This window comes from Rhinocladiella mackenziei (genome assembly GCF_000835555.1).
Source record: "Rhinocladiella mackenziei CBS 650.93 unplaced genomic scaffold supercont1.3, whole genome shotgun sequence".
In the NCBI taxonomy this organism is placed as follows: domain Eukaryota; kingdom Fungi; phylum Ascomycota; class Eurotiomycetes; order Chaetothyriales; family Herpotrichiellaceae; genus Rhinocladiella; species Rhinocladiella mackenziei.
The window spans coordinates 3,636,432-3,655,546 of NW_013550602.1; the positions used below are offsets into that span (position 1 = coordinate 3,636,432).

Here is a 19,115-nt window from a genome sequence, read left to right on the forward strand (position 1 = left end):
TATCCAACAGAACCCAACATCTCGCCTTCCTAGTTGGTAGCGCTCATCTTGGTTGGCTCAAACTGGGAATGTGCTGGAGCCGCCTTACTTATATATCCTTCGTAAATGAATGTGGTCTAGCGTAAAGTAGAGTTCTTTGGCCCCGTGAGAGCATAAAACCAAGTTCTACGACTTTGTTGCCGCTACAGTATTACGAAGTTGGTCACGGGGCATGTAACTTGCTGTGTAATTTTAGTATGTAATGAACTGTAAGAGTGACTTGCCATGTTTAGGTGTCTGCTGCCTTGTTGACGAACACCTCAGATGGAGTCTAGCCTTCTATGGAACGATGCCAAATCAAGTGTGGAGTGCTTCTGCGAGGCGGAGAGCGTTGAAAAAGTAGTCCGCCGGTAAGGTAGTATTTACATCAACATGTACGAATAGAAGGTCAGGTAAGAGAAGGAGTACATGCGAAGTAAAGGAGTATCGATAGCGGGGTGATAGCTGAAACAGTTCTCGGCGCAAGGATATCAAGCGGCAAGGGACGGATTCGCTGTCGGGTCGTTGACGAAGTACATTCTCAGAATAGTCCATTGATATGGACGTGTCTCCTCTTGTCTCTCCGCCGGCCGCTCAGATCCGTGGCGTTCTGTATGTATTCAAACCACCATTCCCCACAGGTTTTCGCTTAATCGAGACCTTGATTTGTCTCGCAGGTGTCCAATTTTCCGCAGTCGCCTGAACAGGATCTGACTCACCTCCACCATTTTTGCCCCCAACATTAACTATCCTCGTACTCGTGGGTGGTTGGTCAAGGCGATGCAGTGTGTCAGGTTGGGAAGGTAGAAGATGAGGGAATTTGAGGTTTGAGATTGAGGCCGTGTCAGATGCTTCGAACGGGGTTAATGGCGATATTGGTGGAAGAACGTACGGAGTGGGTTCTTCTGCCCCATTCTCGATATCTGCGTCTGGATGGAAGCCTGGAGAGAGTGATATGGCTAGCGTAAGATGCCGAAATTTGAACACTGACTGATGGCGGGTAGGAGTAACGATCTTCACGGGCAACAAACATACTTGAGAAACTCCGCTGCGGTGGATGATTTTGATACTCGTATCCCGCTGAAGGATTCGTCGAGAGGGGATAGGGAGTGGCCTTGGACTTGCTTCCAGTTCTAGTCCTAGTCCTGCTTTTGCTCCTGAGTCTCATATTTGACATCAGCGCCGCTGTCTCTTTCTCGACTCCTCTAGCCAAGGAGGGAAATCGGGAAAGCATACCACTTGGAGCAGATCGATAGCATGCCGAGGATGTCATTGACGGTTGAGTAACCTTCTCTGATGAAACGGGGGTGAGGTAATCGTCTCGCGGTTCACCCTGTGACCGTACTGGATCCATTTTCGCGGAAAAAGGCGTAGGTGGTGTCGAGGGTGAGCGCACTGGTGGCGAAGCAGGGGTAAGGCGGAAGCACGGGCGGACTCCCAATGGTCGAGGTCGTGGGAGGAGGAGTGGGAACGCTGTTCGAAAGCCTCCCTGACTGTCTCTGCCGTTGCCGGTCTCGTTCCACCTCTTCAGCAAGCGTCTCTGCCGTAACTCGTCCGCTTCCACAAGCAATGACCTCGGGGCATCCCGTGAGAGCGGCGCATTCGACCGCACAATACAAACACTGGGCTCTGCCCTGAAGGTACGAGCTCTGCGGGAGCGTCTGCATCAGGAAACAACCCAGTACCCAGTCACCCGGCCGCCAAAGAATTGCCACTTTACCAGCGGACATGCCGATCGTATGCTCGATGGAATTGCCCACGATGTCTCGGCTGCTGATTTTCAGCATTGTGCCCAACTTCCATGTCCGAATCAGCTGGCCTTTCCCCTCCGGATCCGGGGTTCCTCGACAACAATGCCGCCAAATAGCTTCTCTTGACCCGTAGCTTCGATGCGGCTATGGCCTTTGCTATAGTCCGCGCTGCATTTGTAGTCGAAATGGTCGAATTTTCGTGGTTTCGCCATCAAAGTGCCGTCCGATAGCTCTTTGACCCGGACTCCAATCTTGCCCATTTCCCCACCGGACATATATGCGTTCCCGTGAATGTCGGTCGTCCTGATTGGAGTACACGTGAAACCTCTGTTCATGAATGTCTTCTGGTCCCTGTCTATTTCCGTGGCTTCCCGGTGGAGCAGCAGATTCGCCCAGCCCGACAGCATATACACTGGTGTGCCCACAGGATATTTTTTGTCCACGGACCCGGACACTTCGCAGAGATTCGACACATATTGTGGTAGAAGTTCTACCCTTTTCGCTTTCTTAATATGTCCGATGACGACCCTGGTGCCTTTGAATGACATAGTTTTCTGAGAAAAGCCGGTTGCGGTACTTTCCGTACTCCCTTGGAAGAGAAGAGAGTTGAAAATGTGGCTCGCATGATGACCACGGAGATTTGCGATCCTCTCTCTGGCGACAGTCTCGAACATTGGTGCCTTTCCGAGGATAGGGGCTTCGAATAAATCAGTGAGATGCGCAATACGAGATCAAAGATGCCCTTAGCCTCACATATTTCAGGGAGAGAAATCTCAAAAATGCCACAAGCCGCCACGAGAGCCAATACCCTCCCAAGAACAGGAACCACATGAGGTTGCAATCCATTTCCCCGCCTCTGTCCTTCGGCAATGAAAGCGTTGTGGAGTGCAATATATCCCATTTGCGCGGAGCCGATGACGTTGAAACGTTGTTCGGCGTCAGTTTTGACGGGATCGTGAATTCCATACCTAACACACGAGCGTGACAGTCCTTGCATGATATTGAATGACATCTTCTGGGGTCTGTATAGATTGTAACCTGGGAAAATAGTCCAAGGTTCTGCAGTTCATCCATGGATATGTGTTGATCAGAGGAAATGCGCATCTCCAAATGATGGGGTCGTAATCCAGCTGGTGGCCTTCGGATCAAGAGAGGTCTGCAACTTGGTTAAGAGCCCGAGGTCTTGATATTCTAGGAAACATAAGGAAAGCTTTTCTTGCACTGAGTTGCATGATAAAGGTATGCACTACCTTTCCAAAGTAAACCGGACATATTGACAGCAAGAGTGATAAAATCCCCTGCTCCAGCCGTTGGTGCTGTAGCCTGCGTACTTTGAATGGCGACTGAGGTGGCGGTTTCGACAATCCCTCCCACCATTTCTGTATTGTTTTCTGCCGGTAAGCTGTCCATGTTGTCGCGGAAGTCCTGGTTTCACGATAAGGCTAGATCAAGCCGACCAAGGCCGGTGGGATAACGTTGTTCTATCTTCAAGCTTGAATCAGAGAGCTCTTCTTGAGGCACCCGCGCCCTCAGATGGGAGGAGATATGGACTGCCCAAATATGGTGGGGGCCTGAGAGCCTTTCAGGCCGGGGGCGGGAAGCTTGATGGGTGTGTTTTGTCATCCAACTCGTCTTTTTGAGGGTGTAAAGATAAATACGAGATGCAGTGCAACCGTGGTAATAGTCTGCCCAATGATGATTTGGTGTCGAATATCATGGCTAGAACCCTGTGTTGGATAAAGGTTGGTCCCGCGCTCTAGACCGCAGAAGTTCCTCTGTTTGCAGGCTCCAATATACGAGGCGAAAAGGATCTGGATAGAAGGACTGCACACTCGAAAAATTTTCCTGATAATAGATGCGTATGACAAGGCTCTCCAGCAAACATCTTCTGATCGGGTGTCCACAGGCCGCTTAGAAGTCTGGTATTTCTTTCGCCATCGAATTTGTGCAGAGCCTGCAAGTAGATTGACAGGCGGTATGACCAAAATTTGCTGATTCATTGCGTGCATCTCATCGTGCTTTTGACTGCCGGTGAATGGCTCTTCGCCAACACCTCTTCCAGTGTCGTGCTAGAAGGGGGTTCCACAGATATTTCTGCAGTATCTTCTCTAAGGTCTCCCACCGAGCTGTTTCTTCAGGATATTTTTCCAATGTTTGGTCCAATACTCTACTCACGGGTGACAAAATTTCTGACATCTCAAGAGCACCTGTGGCAGCCATTGAAATCCATGTTAAGCATTCTCGATGCGTCTCCAAAGTTTTTTCCAGTTGTGGTCCTCGCTTTCCATTGCCGGTAAGGGTATCTTCAAGCTCCTGGAGTGACTCGTTGAATTCTTCCCCAATTTTAGCACCTCCAAAGTGTAATGTGAAGCAACAGCCAATAATTCCAAAGCACAGCATGTGCTCTATTGAAGTGGTAGCCATGACGGAGAGGCATCGAAGGTCAGCGATCGTGTTTAGTAAATCTCGAGCTCCGGGTGAGCCTGGTGGGCTACTCGGGGGACTGGGACTGCCTTCGCCTTTTGTGGCGATCGAAAGGTTTGCTAAGATGTCGATTATCTGAATGGACAATTCACCTTCCATGGCCATGTCGTTAAAGGCCGGGGAAACTTTTGATAGAGCTTCGCAGACCTTGGTGTTGAAAGGAAGGGACGGATAAGCGGGCAGTTCGTTCCGCATGGGCGATTCTATGGACAATTGAGACATGTTTGTCGTAGCCTCATTTCTGTCCTTGACAAATGTCCAGAGGGCTTCATAACTGGTGTCGTCAGCCAATGTAGGATGGAGATCCGGGTGAAATTTTTTACGCTTTCATCGAAGAAATGACAAAGTATTGCCATGGTGTGTCGCCTTTTAGGTCGGTTCTGATTTTTCGGATTTGCCGCATGGCATTGATATGGTTTTCTGCACCTTCATGAATCCCCAACATGTACTGTGCCGGTTGTCAGATCAGGAAGGTCGAGGAGATGTTGAACGCTTACATCGATTGTAGTCAGAGCAGCGATGGTTAAAATCGTGGTGTCGTCCGCCCGTGTGGCCTCGGATGTCAATCTCAGTCGAAGGGCGGCAAATGCATTTGCGCGGTGGTAAGCCAAGGCACTGTCCCGAAACCAAGGTATTCCTTCCGTCAAAAGCCATGAAGCACGGCTAAGAGCCACCATGGACTCAAAGAGCACAGCATGCTCGAGAGCATAAGGAAATACTAGGGACTGGTATGGTCTTGAATGACCCTCGAAGGCAAGAGCCCGACCATGCTGTGGCGCCCAAACTTGCAAGTCTGTACGCAGTCAGAAAATATATTGCTAAGGGCCCGTGCAACTTTGACAGGACTCCAACTTACAATATTTCACCATGCGCGGTACGCACCCTTCGGCAGGGATGGGGAAAATATTAATTGGTTCGGGATGGAAGATGTTGACGGAGAATCTTGGTAATCGAGCAGGCTTCTTTACCGGCACAACCTGGCCCTCGATAGGGGATTTTCGTTTTCCGGGACGGACTGAAGATGATTCATCGCTGTTGACTTCCCAAGAATATCGATCGAGGGCCTGGGGCTTGGACCGTACAAGGCTGGTAGAAGTCTTCACCAAAAGCTCCGGACGAGGCGTCGGCGTCCCGCTTTGCGCATCATTCCTCCAGCTTGAGGGGCTTTGGCGGGTCTTGTCGTTGTCGCCTGAAGAAGAGTTATGCAGGAGTAGCTCTTCTATCCTGAGTGATCTTGCCATATCTCTGATTGAGCCAAAAACACCATGTTTGGTGCGAAGGACGTCCTTGCGGTTTAAAGGGGGGGAAACTGTATATGCATATGGACCAGAATGCCCCCGCTCGACCGCCTCTCCCCAACAACCGGGTTCATACGAAAGAAAAGTCAGGGTTCACCGTCCTGGGCCAAGAGAGCGCTTACGCTTTGTCAGCTGGACCAGTGACAGTCGAGATGCTGTTCACAATTCAACCCGGGAGAGAAGGAGCTCAGCAAGAATAAAGCGGCGAGCACGAGTTGTACCTGGTCCGGGACGTGCGAGAAATTACGTCCGAGTATGAGATACGGTGGCCCTGACACCGCGGTGCAATTGGGTAGGGAGATGATGAGATCAACTTTCAAGCTCTTCAATGGGTGATTCTCGTTTAGCACTGGCTCAATCGACCAAGGAAGCGCGAAAGGATAGATAATTGCCCAGTGGGTAGGAGCCCCTAAGGAGGGGGGTTCAAAACAAAGCTATCGAAGACAGTGCTGACATCCACCCCTTCTAGACAAGTCAGCAAGGCGGGGCTCATTAGAGCAGGCTGGCTGATGACTGCCACAGAGGGTAAAGGGTTTAGTTTCTACCACCATCTCAGCGGTGATATACCGAGCAAGATGGCCCGAGTTTTCCGTGGTCTCACTCGCCGGGCTTGTCATGAAACAGAGATCGCGTCGTACCTTAGTCTGTTTGTGCTCATGCCACCATCCTAGCCAACAACAGCGGTTTTTCCCCGTCGGCTGAAGAACATGTTTTGTTGGACGCGCTCTACAGTCGTATCGTTGATCCACCTCGAGGTTGGGTTGAGACATTTATAACTCGTTTGGTGAGAATTGCGTTGCCGTCAGGCCCAAATTCCGTCGTCAAATCATGTGTCCCACCCTCCGCCTCCATATCAGTTCTGCATCATTGTCAACTTCAGCCTTATCATCGTTCTCCTCATCCCGCTCCCAGTTAGGTTCCCCGGTGTGTGCTATCGTCCGCGTGTAAGGGGGCGGCGGCAGCAGCAGCATTGGACATGCCCCATCATTGAAAATTGGTCGATACTCACACGTAACATTGAAAACAGGCTTGGCGAAAGTTGCAGGCTGCAAGTATCTGGCCCTATCTTGAGACGACGGCCCGTTGATTGGAGTGCAATGCCCTAGGCTGAGTCTATTATCCGTGTGGCGGTATCCAAGGAATTTCCACCCAGTGGACGGAATGACTGCGTCCTGTTCGCTGGAGCTCTCGCTGGCGTCGGCCACGTTCGCATTCACCTTGTTGGTGTCCTCCGTTGGGGCAGCGGCACCGAGATTGAAGATGCAGAGGGCGAAAAAGAAGATCCATGGCTTGGGAGAGGGGATTTCATGGTCATTGACGTTGCAATGAGGGGGGTTGAAATGATGAGAATGAAAGGCAGAGAAGCCAGGTCAGCAAAATCGATGTCAAGCTCAAGCTCATAGAAATATAAGAGTAAAAGAACGTCGAGGAGCAGATTTATGTCGGATTGAGCCGTCCGCAGGGGAAAGCGCGGTCAATGTAAATATCTCAGCGACACAACAAGATGTGACGCGCCCCATGGCCACTTCAGTGCAGATAGTTCCCTTTCGTTCTAGGATCTCGTGCTCTTGACTTCCGTATTCCACTCGACCTCAATTGTCAAACTCATCTCTTGACTTCGGCTGATGTTCTTGTTGCTTCTTGTGTTGCTTTCTCTCCGGTATCATCCTTCTTGATTTCAATGATTTGAAATGTTCAGTATCTACTGCGCTAAAGAAGCATTACTTGTTCCAGCCTACATTATTGCCTGAAGGCTTTGTCAGCATACACATCATTGCTAGGGACTGGTGTGTTACAATTGGCGCAGTGACCCCAGTCTCCATCCTTGGTCAAGTCAACACGCCCACCGCATCTTGGGCACTTTGCCATCGCCAGACAATCTCTGGAATGAAAACACTTGCTCCGACAAAAGTTGTGGATAACAAGAATTGGGGTAGAGAAGTAGGGCGGGAATACCCAAAAGTCTATTAAAAAGGTGAATGAAGCAATAAGTTTGCGACACACAGGAAGGGAAAAGGAAGATAAAAATTAATGATATTGAGAGGGGAGAAGCATCAATATGGTGAATGGATATCGACGATGACGTAAGCGTATTTCTGATCGTAGCGAGCAGCTTGGCTTTCAACAATTAAGTCAACCGAGAATGAGACTTGGATGGAGTGAGAGATGGTTCGGTGGGCTCGACCTAAGTAGGACTACTCATTTCCATTGTTTTCCTATGACGGTCCCATTTGTTCCCAGAGACCCTTTGGGGGTGCGTGGATAGGAAGGTACACGATCTCGAGCGGTTGATTGATTCTCACTCAGGCTTTTCCACACTTCGGATATTGTTGCGCGCTCTCTTGGAAGAACAGAGTACTGTAGTCCGTACATTTCGCTCCGACCTAAGGGTGGTACGAATCGACCTGTGAGTAGTCGGAATACCACCTTGGGAGATAGATAGTGTCGGCGGATGCGGGCCCAGAGCTGAAAGTATTGCTCAAATATCTGCCGCAGTAACAACGGAGTAGGCGACAATCGAATGTAAGCGACACTTGTGGCAAAGCTCTCCTGTCCATCGGTATCACCGTCTTCCTCTCCGTCATCCCGGCCAGTCTCCTCCTGGTATGGTAGCCGGATGTGTTCTGTGTCCAACAGCTGAAAATGAACACCACCAGGCAGCCTCCTGCTGTCCTTGATTCTAAGCATCAGTGCGAACAATGGAAAATGATTGAGACATGCCAGACAGGTATCCAGAGTGGCCTTTAATGATATGATAGCCATTCGAGCGGAGGCGAACGTCAGATAGAAAACCACCACAGTGGGTAGGAGGAAAAACAACAAGGTGAAAAGAATCGTGCCTAGCAGCAGTTGATCAAGATCGTAGTCGCAATTGTCGATTCGGTTGCGGAGGACATTTCGTTTCTTGCCTCGAAACAGGTGGAACAGACTGACAATGATGGTGAGCTGCCAGTTGAAGATGCGTGCGCTTGCCACATAAAAGGAATATATGTGTATCGTCATCAAGCTGAGAAGGTCGGAGAAGATTGCGATTGGCATGCTCGCTCCGGCGAAAGAGGAAAATCCAATGAAGTATACAATTGTGGGCAATCGGGGTAAAATGAGCTGGACTGTCGTCGAAGACCAGTATTCGATAACCCACAGAAACAAATCACCCAGAAATGCGGCGAGCTCAGTGTTGAGTTTTAGGCCACCAGGGTATGACATGAGCCATCTGATCATACGTTTGAGTCCTTCAATCGTGTATTCATTCAGTACCCCCCCAATAAATTGCGAAGTGGCCTGGGCATTGTCACTGATGAAACTCCCCAATGCTATACCGATGATAACGTCGTTCGCCACCAGCCAAAGAGAGTTGTAGAATCGGATGTAGTCGCTGTTCGTGGTTGGAAAAGACGACCACGTCGCGTGACGACGTCGGAGGAGAGAGTATTGCGTTGGGTAATAGGAAAACTGCTGTAGTCTCAGGTGAACCTGTTGACAGCAAGCTGAAATGTCCTTGAGGGCAATGGTTCCATTGACAGGCCGGGGGCTTTCCGGAAGTTGGAATCTTTGCAAAGGTAATGGCCATTCCAGGATCTGAAGAATCCCTTCCGCGACAATTCGATGACCGATGATGGCAATTTTGAAAATGTACAACAAACTCGGGAATGCGTACGTCATGAACAATGTCCAGACAGACCAGGCCGCAAATGCGTAGAGAGATTGTGCAGATTCCACGACTCTCTCACTCACAGAGATGCTTCGTTTCCGACGAGGCCCAACGAGAGGGGTATTTTTCTGCAACAGATCAGCCACCTCTTGTGCACAATTGATCTGGCGAAGAATGGCAGCCAGAGCCACTTCCTTTTTGGTTGGTGCATGTCTCACCACGGTGTGAAATCGAAGTTTTGACACCAAATGAGACAACCGCTCACGCTCTTTCCCCTCCTGAATCTCGACCTCGTCCCCAGAATCCAGCGGCACTCGGGCGGATGAGTGGTCCCGCCCAAGAGCGAGTGACATCGGTTCTAGAGACACGTACTGCATCTGGGTGGGGTTGGGCGGGTCGAAAAGGACTATCTGCAGAGATAAGTTCGCTTCCGGAGGGCAATAAATGTACGGCCGTCTAGTACCAGGCATCGTAAAGGCGCAGATTCGGGTAGGCTCAAATGAGTCTGGCAAATTTGGATGATTGAGTGTACCCAAAACATGCATATTCGGCCGGTCACAAAGTTGGAAAATTCGAGCCACAGGGTAAGGACTATTGCGGAAGAGGGTTCCCATGCGAAGAGCCGATTCAACATTGCGGACCTGCTATAGTCAGAGATGGCGCTAGAATTTCATCTCTCCATAAGGCATACCTCGACGTCCTCGAGGACAGTTATGACAAACAAATCCAACTCGGAATTTCTCCACCCCACTATCACACCGGGTGTGACTGTCCGAGTAAGGCTGTTTGGCCAGAATACCCGTAGCATGCCATCGTTATTCTCGACCATGATAACATGTTGTCAAGACTCAGAATGACCCTCGTCGACGTAACTGTTCACGGGCTGAGATTCCATGCGTTGGGGATCGGGGATGCTGCCCCTTTTTTTTAGCCCTGCTCCTTTTATCTAGGGACCAACTCACAACTACTGCTTCATGTGCTGCAATGCGGTCAAGGGGAATGGCAATGAGGATGAAGATGAGCGAAATGATGGCAAAAGCTTTTGTCGCTCTGGCCTGCAAATCTGTAAGTGACTGACTTTGGCCGAGAGAGACGAACATACAACAACACCGTGATCCCAGGCAAAGATGGCCAGTTCGTAGAGCCTTGTTACGAGATCCCAACGCGCAGTGATATAGCCAGCGACGAAAATGCAAATAGTCAGCGAGGAGAACGGGTGCATGCAGGCAAATTGGTCGAATCCTAGTGAGGAGCCGCTTAATCACGTAGATAAGTGTGCGCTTCCCATGACCCTAGGTTCCCGAGGTCGGTAATCCTGTCTGTCTTATAGTTCATGGACCGGATATTGAAAAGTGTACAAAAGCATGCCTGCGGAGTATACGCAGCGTTGTACGGACACGCACACACACCAGGGTGGCAACGGCATACAAGCCCACAAAAACCATTTTGGTCAGATATTCGCCATGTTGAAATACTACAGGAGCAGGAGAGATGCAAAATTGGCCTCGAATTGGTTCTCGAGAACAGCAACCTAGGTTCCGGAAGGGGCCATGGTGGTAAAATTCATGCTGCCCCTCGCATGTGCGCGCCGCCCTGATGCTCTGCCTCTCATATTCGCCGAACTTGTACTTGATTGATCCACCAATCATCCCAGATCGCACAGACAGCTTCGAACCAATGACGGCGAAGGATCAAGGAGAGAGAAAATCCAGGTTGGTCCCCAAAAAAGAGCTCTCAAGATTGCCTGCATTGATCGAGTGGTAGTGGATATGATTTTCCTATTCCACTTTGAATATTCGTTCCGCCTAGATAGTACTGGGATTGTTATGACCACAACGGCAGACTCCCACCAAAGGGGCTTGGGACGCTTAAAAGGAGCTAGGAATTAGTTTGGCGATCAATCATCCACCGCTAATTTGCCGCTCAGACATAATCCCCACTCACCTCACTTCATCGTATCACTCCTTTGACACTGTATCACACTTGCAATGTGACTTGACAAAAACATGTTGAATCTGTGTATGTCTGTCGAAGAATGGATGAGGAAGATTGTCAGGAAGTGTGAGGGATCTGTGCAGATCTGGTTTGTGTGTGATGAGATATTGCAGGTAGCCGAAGCTGACTTCCAGCCCCCCGAATTTGGCTGTTGAATTCTGAAAGATCCAGACATGCTGAACAACTTTCCTCTTTTATATCAGCCAGCATCCTTGAGGGAGGAGGAGCCCTTTTGTCTTCAGCAGTGTATCAGCCTCATTTGGGGCCAGGTGTCTTCCCCTTTGCTTGGTGTCTCTGTCCTGACACACTCTCTGCGTTTGCCTCCGTCGGATGTCTGCATGGATGGTGTGTGAGAGGAGGCAGTCAGACAGATAGACAAACAGCCAAGTGCCTTTTATATTCACCGCACTAGCTAGCCGCAGGCACCCGCCAGCACATTGAGCACCGGCAGTGCGTACGATCAGATCAAATCAGCTCAGACCAGATTGGCGAAGTGCGCCGGATCGCTCTTGTCGTCGTTGCCTGGCGATTCAGTGATTCCCAGATTCACTGGTCTGGAGGCTCTTCTGACTGGTATAGATTTCTCCTCTGCACCTACACAACGTCAACTCACTCTTACTCCCACCACTTCATTCATCAAGTTCCATCAACTCTTCCTGTGTCGCTCTGTCGGACCAGATACTCCCTGAACTTGGATAACCATTACTCTTACTCAAAACAGTCTGCCGACACAATTTCTTTCAACGTCTTTCATCATGAAGGCCGCGAACTTGGCGGGCCTCTTGGTCATCCTCATGAATGTTGTGGGCTTGGGCTTTGGTGAATTCGACTAGAGACTCCTCTGGCTGCGCCTGTGTTTGCTGACTTTCGATAGCCACTACGGTCAACTTCAGCAACGGTGTTGCGAAAGCAAAAGTCATTGCGGCTTTGAAGGGTGAGATTCCGATTCCACAAAATTAATTTTCGATTACTGACAATGGACACAGCTCGAGATATGTCGGCTGATGAGATCAAGGAGATTGTCAATCTCATGCCACGGGGTGGGCTCAAATCCTATTGCTTTTTGGATATTGCTAACATCATTCCAGCAAATACCGTTACAGTCACAACCACCGAGATTGATTGTCCTTCCTACGGTCCACCCGCAACCGCGTCTATACCTGCTACCACCGAAAGTCCAACCTCATCCACTCTCGCTACTGCCTTCGAGTCCTTGACTAGTAGCACTCCACCAGAGTCCGGCACCGTCAATACGGAAACTCCCTCTGAGGCTCCGAGTGTTCCGATCACCTCGACTCCTGTTGTCGAAACCACGTCTGAGGCTAACTCTACCCCACCCGTTCAGACCAGCATTGAGACCACACCTGGAATAAACACCTCTGTCCCGACTTCTGCCACCAGCAGCAGTGTTGAGAGCACCTCCACCACTACCGAAACTGAAATCTCAACAACTTTCTCATCCCGTCCTACGGTCACCTCAACTACATCCACAATTCCACCTGCTCCTAACAACGGCGCCAGTACTGCTGGTCTCAATGTAGCCCTGGCAGGTGTTGTGGCTATGTTGGCTTTCGTCTAAGAACATGCCTCATACACATCCACCCCACCACCAAAAAGCTCTTTGCGGCTATGTCTGCCACGCACCACAACTTGCCACACCATCAGCATATGCAAATGACACAGACATTCACATCCAACAAATGAGATTGATTGACAAAACGATCACAACGAGCTTCTTTCAAATGGAACACCATAGGTCGACCACTAGTAAGGGGATCGCATACTGCATTGAATTTTTTATTTCAAGCTAGGCCATTTGGCTTGGTGAGATCAGTGATGGTCACGACTGAGAGCACCTCCAAGTTGGATCAGGAATCGAACCTAATTGTTGTTGCCACTAATGACGGTTCCACCCATAGGTGGCTCATTGGTCAAAACGATCATTGAACCTTAGCCAGTTTCCGAAAATCAAGAGTTGTTTCTTGCAATCCACCTTTCCCCTTCTTACCGGGGGTGTTTGTTCAATCGTAGTCTTTGCGTTATTCTATGAGTCCTTCCTTCTCGTAAATCATGTCTGCCCATGTTACAAGACCGGACATGGCACAGGTACTCTTTCAGTTTTGCTTACTAAGCTGACAATTGAATGCCCTTCTCTTATTCCGGTCAGTCGCCTTTGAAAGTTCTTTGCTAAACAGTCAGCGTGTTTTTTTTTTTTTGGTTGGGAAGGTTGAGGGGGACTATACCACAGAATGGAAGACAAGCGAAAGGAATATAACAGGGATGAATCATAGCAGAAGGAGTAGTCTGTCTTGAAGGTTTCGTCATACGGGAACAATCTCCAATCTAGGAAATTGGGAGGAATAGGAAGGAGGAAAGAGCGGAGCGCATAAAAATTGAGATAAGATGCGATGAGGACCTCCTGCTTTCAAAAACCTGGGTAGATGACCAAGTCTCAAAGCACAGTATGCCTATCAAGAACCGTGTTACTCCAAGATCCTCTTCTTGTTTTCCTCCTTTTCTTGGTTCTTTTTATCCTCCCAGACCTCTTCCCAAAAGCCCTCTTTCCAGAGCCTCAAAACCTCAAACCCAACCTCGATTGCGATGAGCACAATGATCGTCCACTCCAGAAACAATCCGTGCTTCTCGCTCAAACGCTCTCTCAACACTGACGCAATTTCTGCGGCGTAGTCCATTTTCTCGTTTAACACTTTAATCCGAATTCCAACGTCAAGAGCCCGCCCAACTTGGTCATAGTAGGTTTCCAGGTGGAGCTCGTGGCGGGAATCCCAGAAAAGATCCGGGAGAGAGTCCGTCAATTCGGAGTACAGGTTCAGCTGGGCGCGTAGCAAGAGCAGTTGGCCTGTTTTACGCAGGATGAATTGACGGGAGAGTTTGAAGGGCAAACGTGAGCCTTTGGACAGCAACGCGGGGATATCGGCTGTGGATGCCAGATAGGTGGATAGATTAGTTTCGAGGACGGCTAGCTTTGTGCTTCGTGCAAAACCTGAAGAAAAGGCAATCTTCGTCAGGACTGTGTCCACCGTTTGGTACTGTGATTCGGACTGGTCGTCAATCTCACTATCCTGCGCCGGGCTTTCTGATTTCTTCGTGCCCAGGATGATCGTGTCGCCGCGGATCAGGCTGTGCTCACGATTGGGATCTTCGATGTAGTCTAAATCCTCGGTTTCAATTGGTTCCTCGTGAGGATTGTCCGCTGCGGGGAGAAGGGTACGGGTCGCAAAATACGACGTGAACCCCTCCGGCAGAGCCCACGTTACCAGGGTGCCGGAAGGGAAGATGAAAACATCACCGACCTCGGTGGATGACAGATCTCTGGCAGAAGGATTTGTGGATCGGTAGATGGACGAGATGGGAATTTGCACATGAACGACTTGTGGGAAGAGACCGGTGCTCAATGGATCTGGTTCGTAGCCTTTGTTGCGAAGGATGTCAACTACTTTGCTCAGATCGAACTGTTCTGCAACGGCATATGCGGTGACAAGTTTCGGCGTCCCAATGTCATCCTGAATCCTTCCGTCCGGTTTGACCAGGTTCCTCGCTTTTGATCTTTGTGCCTCTAATCCCACTCTTCTTAGAGACGTTTTGGTGCCTGGAGAACGTGCCGTTTTGCGTTTATGTGATTGTACTGTGGCCGATCCGACGCCTGGATCATCTTCTTGTGCCTCTTTTTTTTGCGCCGATTGACTCAATAAGAAAGGGTTCGAGGAGAAGAATTCACGGCGGCGGGGACGCTGGAAAATTGGCGATGCATGGAGTGGTCGGAAACCAGGTTGCCTGAAACTCTCATAGCCAGTTCTTCGACAATTGGCACAGAGATGCTGATTCCCAAGACCCAGGGTTGGGCGGATAGACACCGGGCGCATTCTCAGAGGATGTAAAGGTTGAAAAGTGGTTCACTATAAACACGACCGTCCATGACACCCGCGCCAAGCCAGATCACATGTGACACCACATGAATTTGGCCACAGGCCTTCTTGGCAAAATTACGAATGCGCGCCAATGGTTTGCAACATGTCAGCAACAAGGGACATGAAGCTCTTTTTCGTCAGATTTGGCACAGCCAATGCGGCGGCACCGTAAATGCTCCATTAACCAGGAGATTTTGGATCTAACTGGCAGGACATGGTCAATACCTACTAGTCTACCATGTCCTTTGTACAGACTGACTGAAATGAGTGAATTCATTTACCCTGACCTCTCCCATGGAATAGGCAGGCTACTTCCATTACAGACGTCCTCGAAACCTGCCTATACTTGCGGACACATTGTAACTTTCATTCGTCCAAAGAGGTGCTCTGACCTCGTCATTCAGTATTGATGATTCTTGGCAGAATAAACCGCTGTATTCTGCTACCACGGCTGTATACACGGACAACGAATGTAGGCTCAAACCTACTGGAGTTTGAGAAACGAACAGCGAAGCTAGTACCAGAATCATGGTATAAGCACTGATGTCTTCAAGTTTGTGGACAAAGTTATAACGAGCTTGAAGAAGAGGAATGTAGTGTCATCATCGAAGCAGAGGTGTTGATGGCCAGGAAGCCAGCGCGGTACGCATTCTAACTGGGTCAGCGGACAATGTAGTCTCAGGTGCATATTGGCGGGAGTCAGTAGGTCAAACTCCAAGTCCCAGCTAAGAACTCTTGCATTCCAGCCGACAGCACTCGGACTGAGAAAAGCCCTAAATTTTCGAAAAAGAAGATGCGTTGCTTCAAAATCAGCCGCCTTCGGCTAACGTACTAGAGTCCAGCCTGACACTGCATCACTTAATCAGTATTTCTCTTATCTCTGATTGTCGCTCGAAGCCACATTCCTCGTTGGACGAAAACGCCATAGCACTGGCTACGGAACCCCTTCTGCGGATCGACCACACTCCAATCAAACTCTCTCAACAGGACCGGGATCACTTTGTCCAGCTCGATCAGGGCAATATGTCGCCCTAAGCAGCCAAACCGCCCCGACCCGAAAATGAGTTCAAGAGTGGATTCCATGAGCGTGAGACGGGATCGGCTGGATTTCGTTTCGGTCATGGCGGGCCGCTTTTCGATGTCGCTATTTTCGCCTCCCTGCATGATATGACTCCTGAGTGCTCCGTTTTCAAGTTGACCGGATTCGACAGCGGCCTCAAGCCATCTCTCTGGACGGAAAAACTCAGCGTCAGGGCCGTATATCTCTTTTCGGCGTTGGGTGGTATAGGCGTTGTGGCAGACTTCAATGCCGCCTGAGAGGAAGTCAGTCCCAAGTAAGTCCAAAGGCTTAAAACTCGAAGCAGCATGTGCGTTGGCAGGGCGCCATGGCGTCGAAAGAAGTCATCCTGTTTCCTAGCAGCCTCGTTCCTCTTCTCGTGGAGAGTCACTTACCTGGTATATACACCCCATTCACAGTCTCTCCTCCTGGTGGGGAGAGCTTCGAGTTGAGAGCTTGTAACGGCGGCCATATGCGCAGACCTTCTTTGATGCATGCTTGCAAATACGGCAGTTTGCGACTGTTCGCGCTGGTGATCAACGAGCCGTCAAATAGGCCGTGGTTCTCATCCAGTTCCTTCTGAAGTTTGACATAGACGGCTGGGCTCGTGGTCACATATAGTATGATCATGCGAATGGCAGTAGCAGTTGAGTCGGAGCCACCGAGGACTTGCACCATAGCTTCAGACTCGGCTTCTTGCTGCGTCAGGCCGCACTTGACGAAAGAACCAAGCATGTCCTGCTCCACTTTGCGGTTGGGGCCGTAGCGTTCGGAAACGGCTCTCTTCGCCATGCCCATCATCGCGCCCATGCCATCTTTGTCCGCCGGCGTCGGCCGCATCGGAGCCATGAGAGGGGAATCGAGAATGGTTTGAATGATAGAACTATTCGCTCCTAATTCGAGGACTCGCAAAAAGTCGGACACCGTGCGGATGTAGGAATATACATCCCTGTTCTGCGTTAAGTAGCCGACAGGAGCGGAGAAGGCGATATGCGTCAGCACATCAAGTGTGAAGTACTGCGAGAGGCGAGAGAAGTCGATTGGTCTGCCAGCCGCTGATTCCGTGCGGATGAGTTTGACGAAATTGGTGATATTGGAGTCAATGTCGGACTCGAGCTTTGGGAGGTCCTTGCCAGAGTAGCCTCTAATGAGTTTCGCACGAAGGGTGTTGTGGAGTTTTTCGTCTTTTTGAGACAGGACGTTCTTGAGCGGTGGCTGCATAGAGAAGGCGTCGTAGAAGGTGCCGCGGCGAAAGGTGGAGCGAGGAGTGCTCATGGACCGGAGGATGATGGGGTCGTTGGTGAGGATCTTGTCGGGCGCGATGCGGACGGGTGAGCCATATTTCTCGAGTATAGCAGCATTGTACTGGTTCAGCTTTCCCGAAAATGTATGAATCAACAGCCATACCGTCGACACCTTCGCCAAGAATGGGCCAGGAAATTGAGGAGCCTTGTAGTAGTTGAGATAACAGTGTACACCGATGTAGAGGAACACGGCAATAAGGGACAAAGGAAGGGTCCAGAGTGGAAATCTGACCTCGCGTTCCATCTGTGTATGTGGGGATACTAGCCTTAGCAAGCCTCAAGGACGAAACCTGGGAGGACTAAAGAAGTTGGAAGGAGACAAAGAAGAACAACTTGCGGGGGAAGACCTGCTGAGCTGGTTACTTGTCATATGCAGAGAGAAGGAAGCTACGAGCAATTTCACTGCAGGAGCGAGAGGCACCACATTGCAGTACCCATGCAGCTTGCAGCGCATTTGGTGGTCTAGAGCGACGTAAATAAAGGATGCGCAAGGGTTACGAGGATTGGATCGTCAGGGAGCAGCGGGGCAGGCACCCTCGCCGGATGCATCGGAAGTTCGCTCCGAAGCGCGATATCTGCATTGAAGTACGCCTACCTAGGTAGGTATATTATTCTCCTCAGCTGGAGAAGACTTTATCAGAAGTCGTGATGCGAGGAGAACCTCTTGCTAACATGCAGCTTGGAATTCATACCTTTAGCTGCTTCGCTCCTAGTATCCCAAGTATTCTGATCTGACGAAGTTCCCTCGGCCAGAAGCTGAGGTAGTCGGACGGGAAATCCAACCGAGCCGGGTACCGCCGAACTTGAAGTTCGAAGTTGCTGACGCTGATGAGCCATGGGCCTTTGCTCAGGTGCGGTTGGTTCTCATTGGTGCACACCAGAATCATGAATGGGTTTTAGTGTCTTAATAGACTGCGGAGTCTAGAGAATGCGTTGTTGTTCTATCACAAGAGAGCAAGACTGAATAAGGAAGGGCGCCAGTTGCGACATTGCCAAGCAATGTGCCACGTGATTGGCCAGCATGACGGATGGGTCGAGAACTAGGAGTTCGATTGTACCATTGTCAGCGATGATGGTACACTTCTCGAGAATACCAAACTTGCTGAGTGGGCCCAGCTCTGGAATCAAAGTGTCGAAATGATTGGCAAGACCGGCAGGTGTATTCCTCGGACAATGGTCAACCAGATGACAAAAGCTGGCTTCATCAACACTCAGGTCGTCGCAAAGAAGATTCCAATTGGACCATGGTCAAAAGGCCCAATGCTAAAAGAGTCTGGGAAATTTGGTCTGATCGCACCTTATAACGCTGTGTATGGCATGGGTGTCGGCTGTTTAAGGATGTGCTGGGATGGAACGAGCGCTGCAGGTTTTTCTAGCAGGGTTTCGGAAGGAGTTGAGGACGAAGTCGGTCCACGGCTATTGGTCAGCGTGCGTGACCCCGACTCTTCCAGCGGACAAACGCTAATTGCTGCAGATACATCGTGAAGGGACGGAAACCCTCCTCTCCTGATTCTTGAACAACGATCTGTTCAAGAGTGATTGGAAATACAACGACGTTGATTGCTCGGGGAAGCACAAGAGGAGACGGCCAATACGCGACGAAACGCGTCAAATGCTGTTAACACTG

General features: G+C 50.1%; 7 protein-coding genes across 7 annotated transcripts; 2 read left to right on the forward strand and 5 right to left on the reverse strand.

Moving 5' to 3' along the window:
• Positions 1-1,346: 1,346 nt before the first annotated feature.
• On the reverse strand, positions 1,347-2,781 carry Z518_04845 (uncharacterized protein; the record flags this gene model as incomplete). The annotated part of the gene is made up of 3 exons (XM_013418551.1): positions 1,347-1,814; positions 1,871-2,466; positions 2,523-2,781. 3 exons carry the CDS (start codon positions 2,779-2,781, stop codon positions 1,347-1,349), a joined length of 1,323 nt encoding a protein of 440 aa, XP_013274005.1.
• Positions 2,782-3,779: 998 nt separating this feature from the next.
• Z518_04846 (uncharacterized protein) lies at positions 3,780-5,494 on the reverse strand (the record flags this gene model as incomplete). The annotated part of the gene is made up of 4 exons (XM_013418552.1): positions 3,780-4,527; positions 4,577-4,701; positions 4,751-5,046; positions 5,110-5,494. 4 exons carry the CDS (start codon positions 5,492-5,494, stop codon positions 3,780-3,782), a joined length of 1,554 nt encoding a protein of 517 aa, XP_013274006.1.
• A 2,256-nt stretch (positions 5,495-7,750) lies between these two features.
• Z518_04847 (uncharacterized protein) lies at positions 7,751-10,425 on the reverse strand (the record flags this gene model as incomplete). Its single annotated transcript, XM_013418553.1, has 4 exons — positions 7,751-9,844; positions 9,895-10,023; positions 10,166-10,258; positions 10,306-10,425. 4 exons carry the CDS (start codon positions 10,423-10,425, stop codon positions 7,751-7,753), a joined length of 2,436 nt encoding a protein of 811 aa, XP_013274007.1.
• Positions 10,426-11,953: 1,528 nt separating this feature from the next.
• Z518_04848 (uncharacterized protein) lies at positions 11,954-12,777 on the forward strand (the record flags this gene model as incomplete). Its single annotated transcript, XM_013418554.1, has 4 exons — positions 11,954-12,017; positions 12,073-12,132; positions 12,185-12,238; positions 12,287-12,777. The coding sequence occupies 4 exons, from the start codon at positions 11,954-11,956 to the stop codon at positions 12,775-12,777; spliced, it is 669 nt and encodes a 222-aa protein (XP_013274008.1).
• Positions 12,778-13,681: 904 nt separating this feature from the next.
• On the reverse strand, positions 13,682-15,082 carry Z518_04849 (uncharacterized protein; the record flags this gene model as incomplete). The annotated part of the gene is made up of 1 exon (XM_013418555.1): positions 13,682-15,082. One exon carries the CDS (start codon positions 15,080-15,082, stop codon positions 13,682-13,684), a length of 1,401 nt encoding a protein of 466 aa, XP_013274009.1.
• A 903-nt stretch (positions 15,083-15,985) lies between these two features.
• On the reverse strand, positions 15,986-17,732 carry Z518_04850 (uncharacterized protein; the record flags this gene model as incomplete). Its single annotated transcript, XM_013418556.1, has 2 exons — positions 15,986-16,440; positions 16,580-17,732. 2 exons carry the CDS (start codon positions 17,730-17,732, stop codon positions 15,986-15,988), a joined length of 1,608 nt encoding a protein of 535 aa, XP_013274010.1.
• A 929-nt stretch (positions 17,733-18,661) lies between these two features.
• Z518_04851 (uncharacterized protein) lies at positions 18,662-18,973 on the forward strand (the record flags this gene model as incomplete). The annotated part of the gene is made up of 1 exon (XM_013418557.1): positions 18,662-18,973. The coding sequence occupies one exon, from the start codon at positions 18,662-18,664 to the stop codon at positions 18,971-18,973; it is 312 nt and encodes a 103-aa protein (XP_013274011.1).
• Between the last annotated feature and the right edge of the window lie 142 nt (positions 18,974-19,115).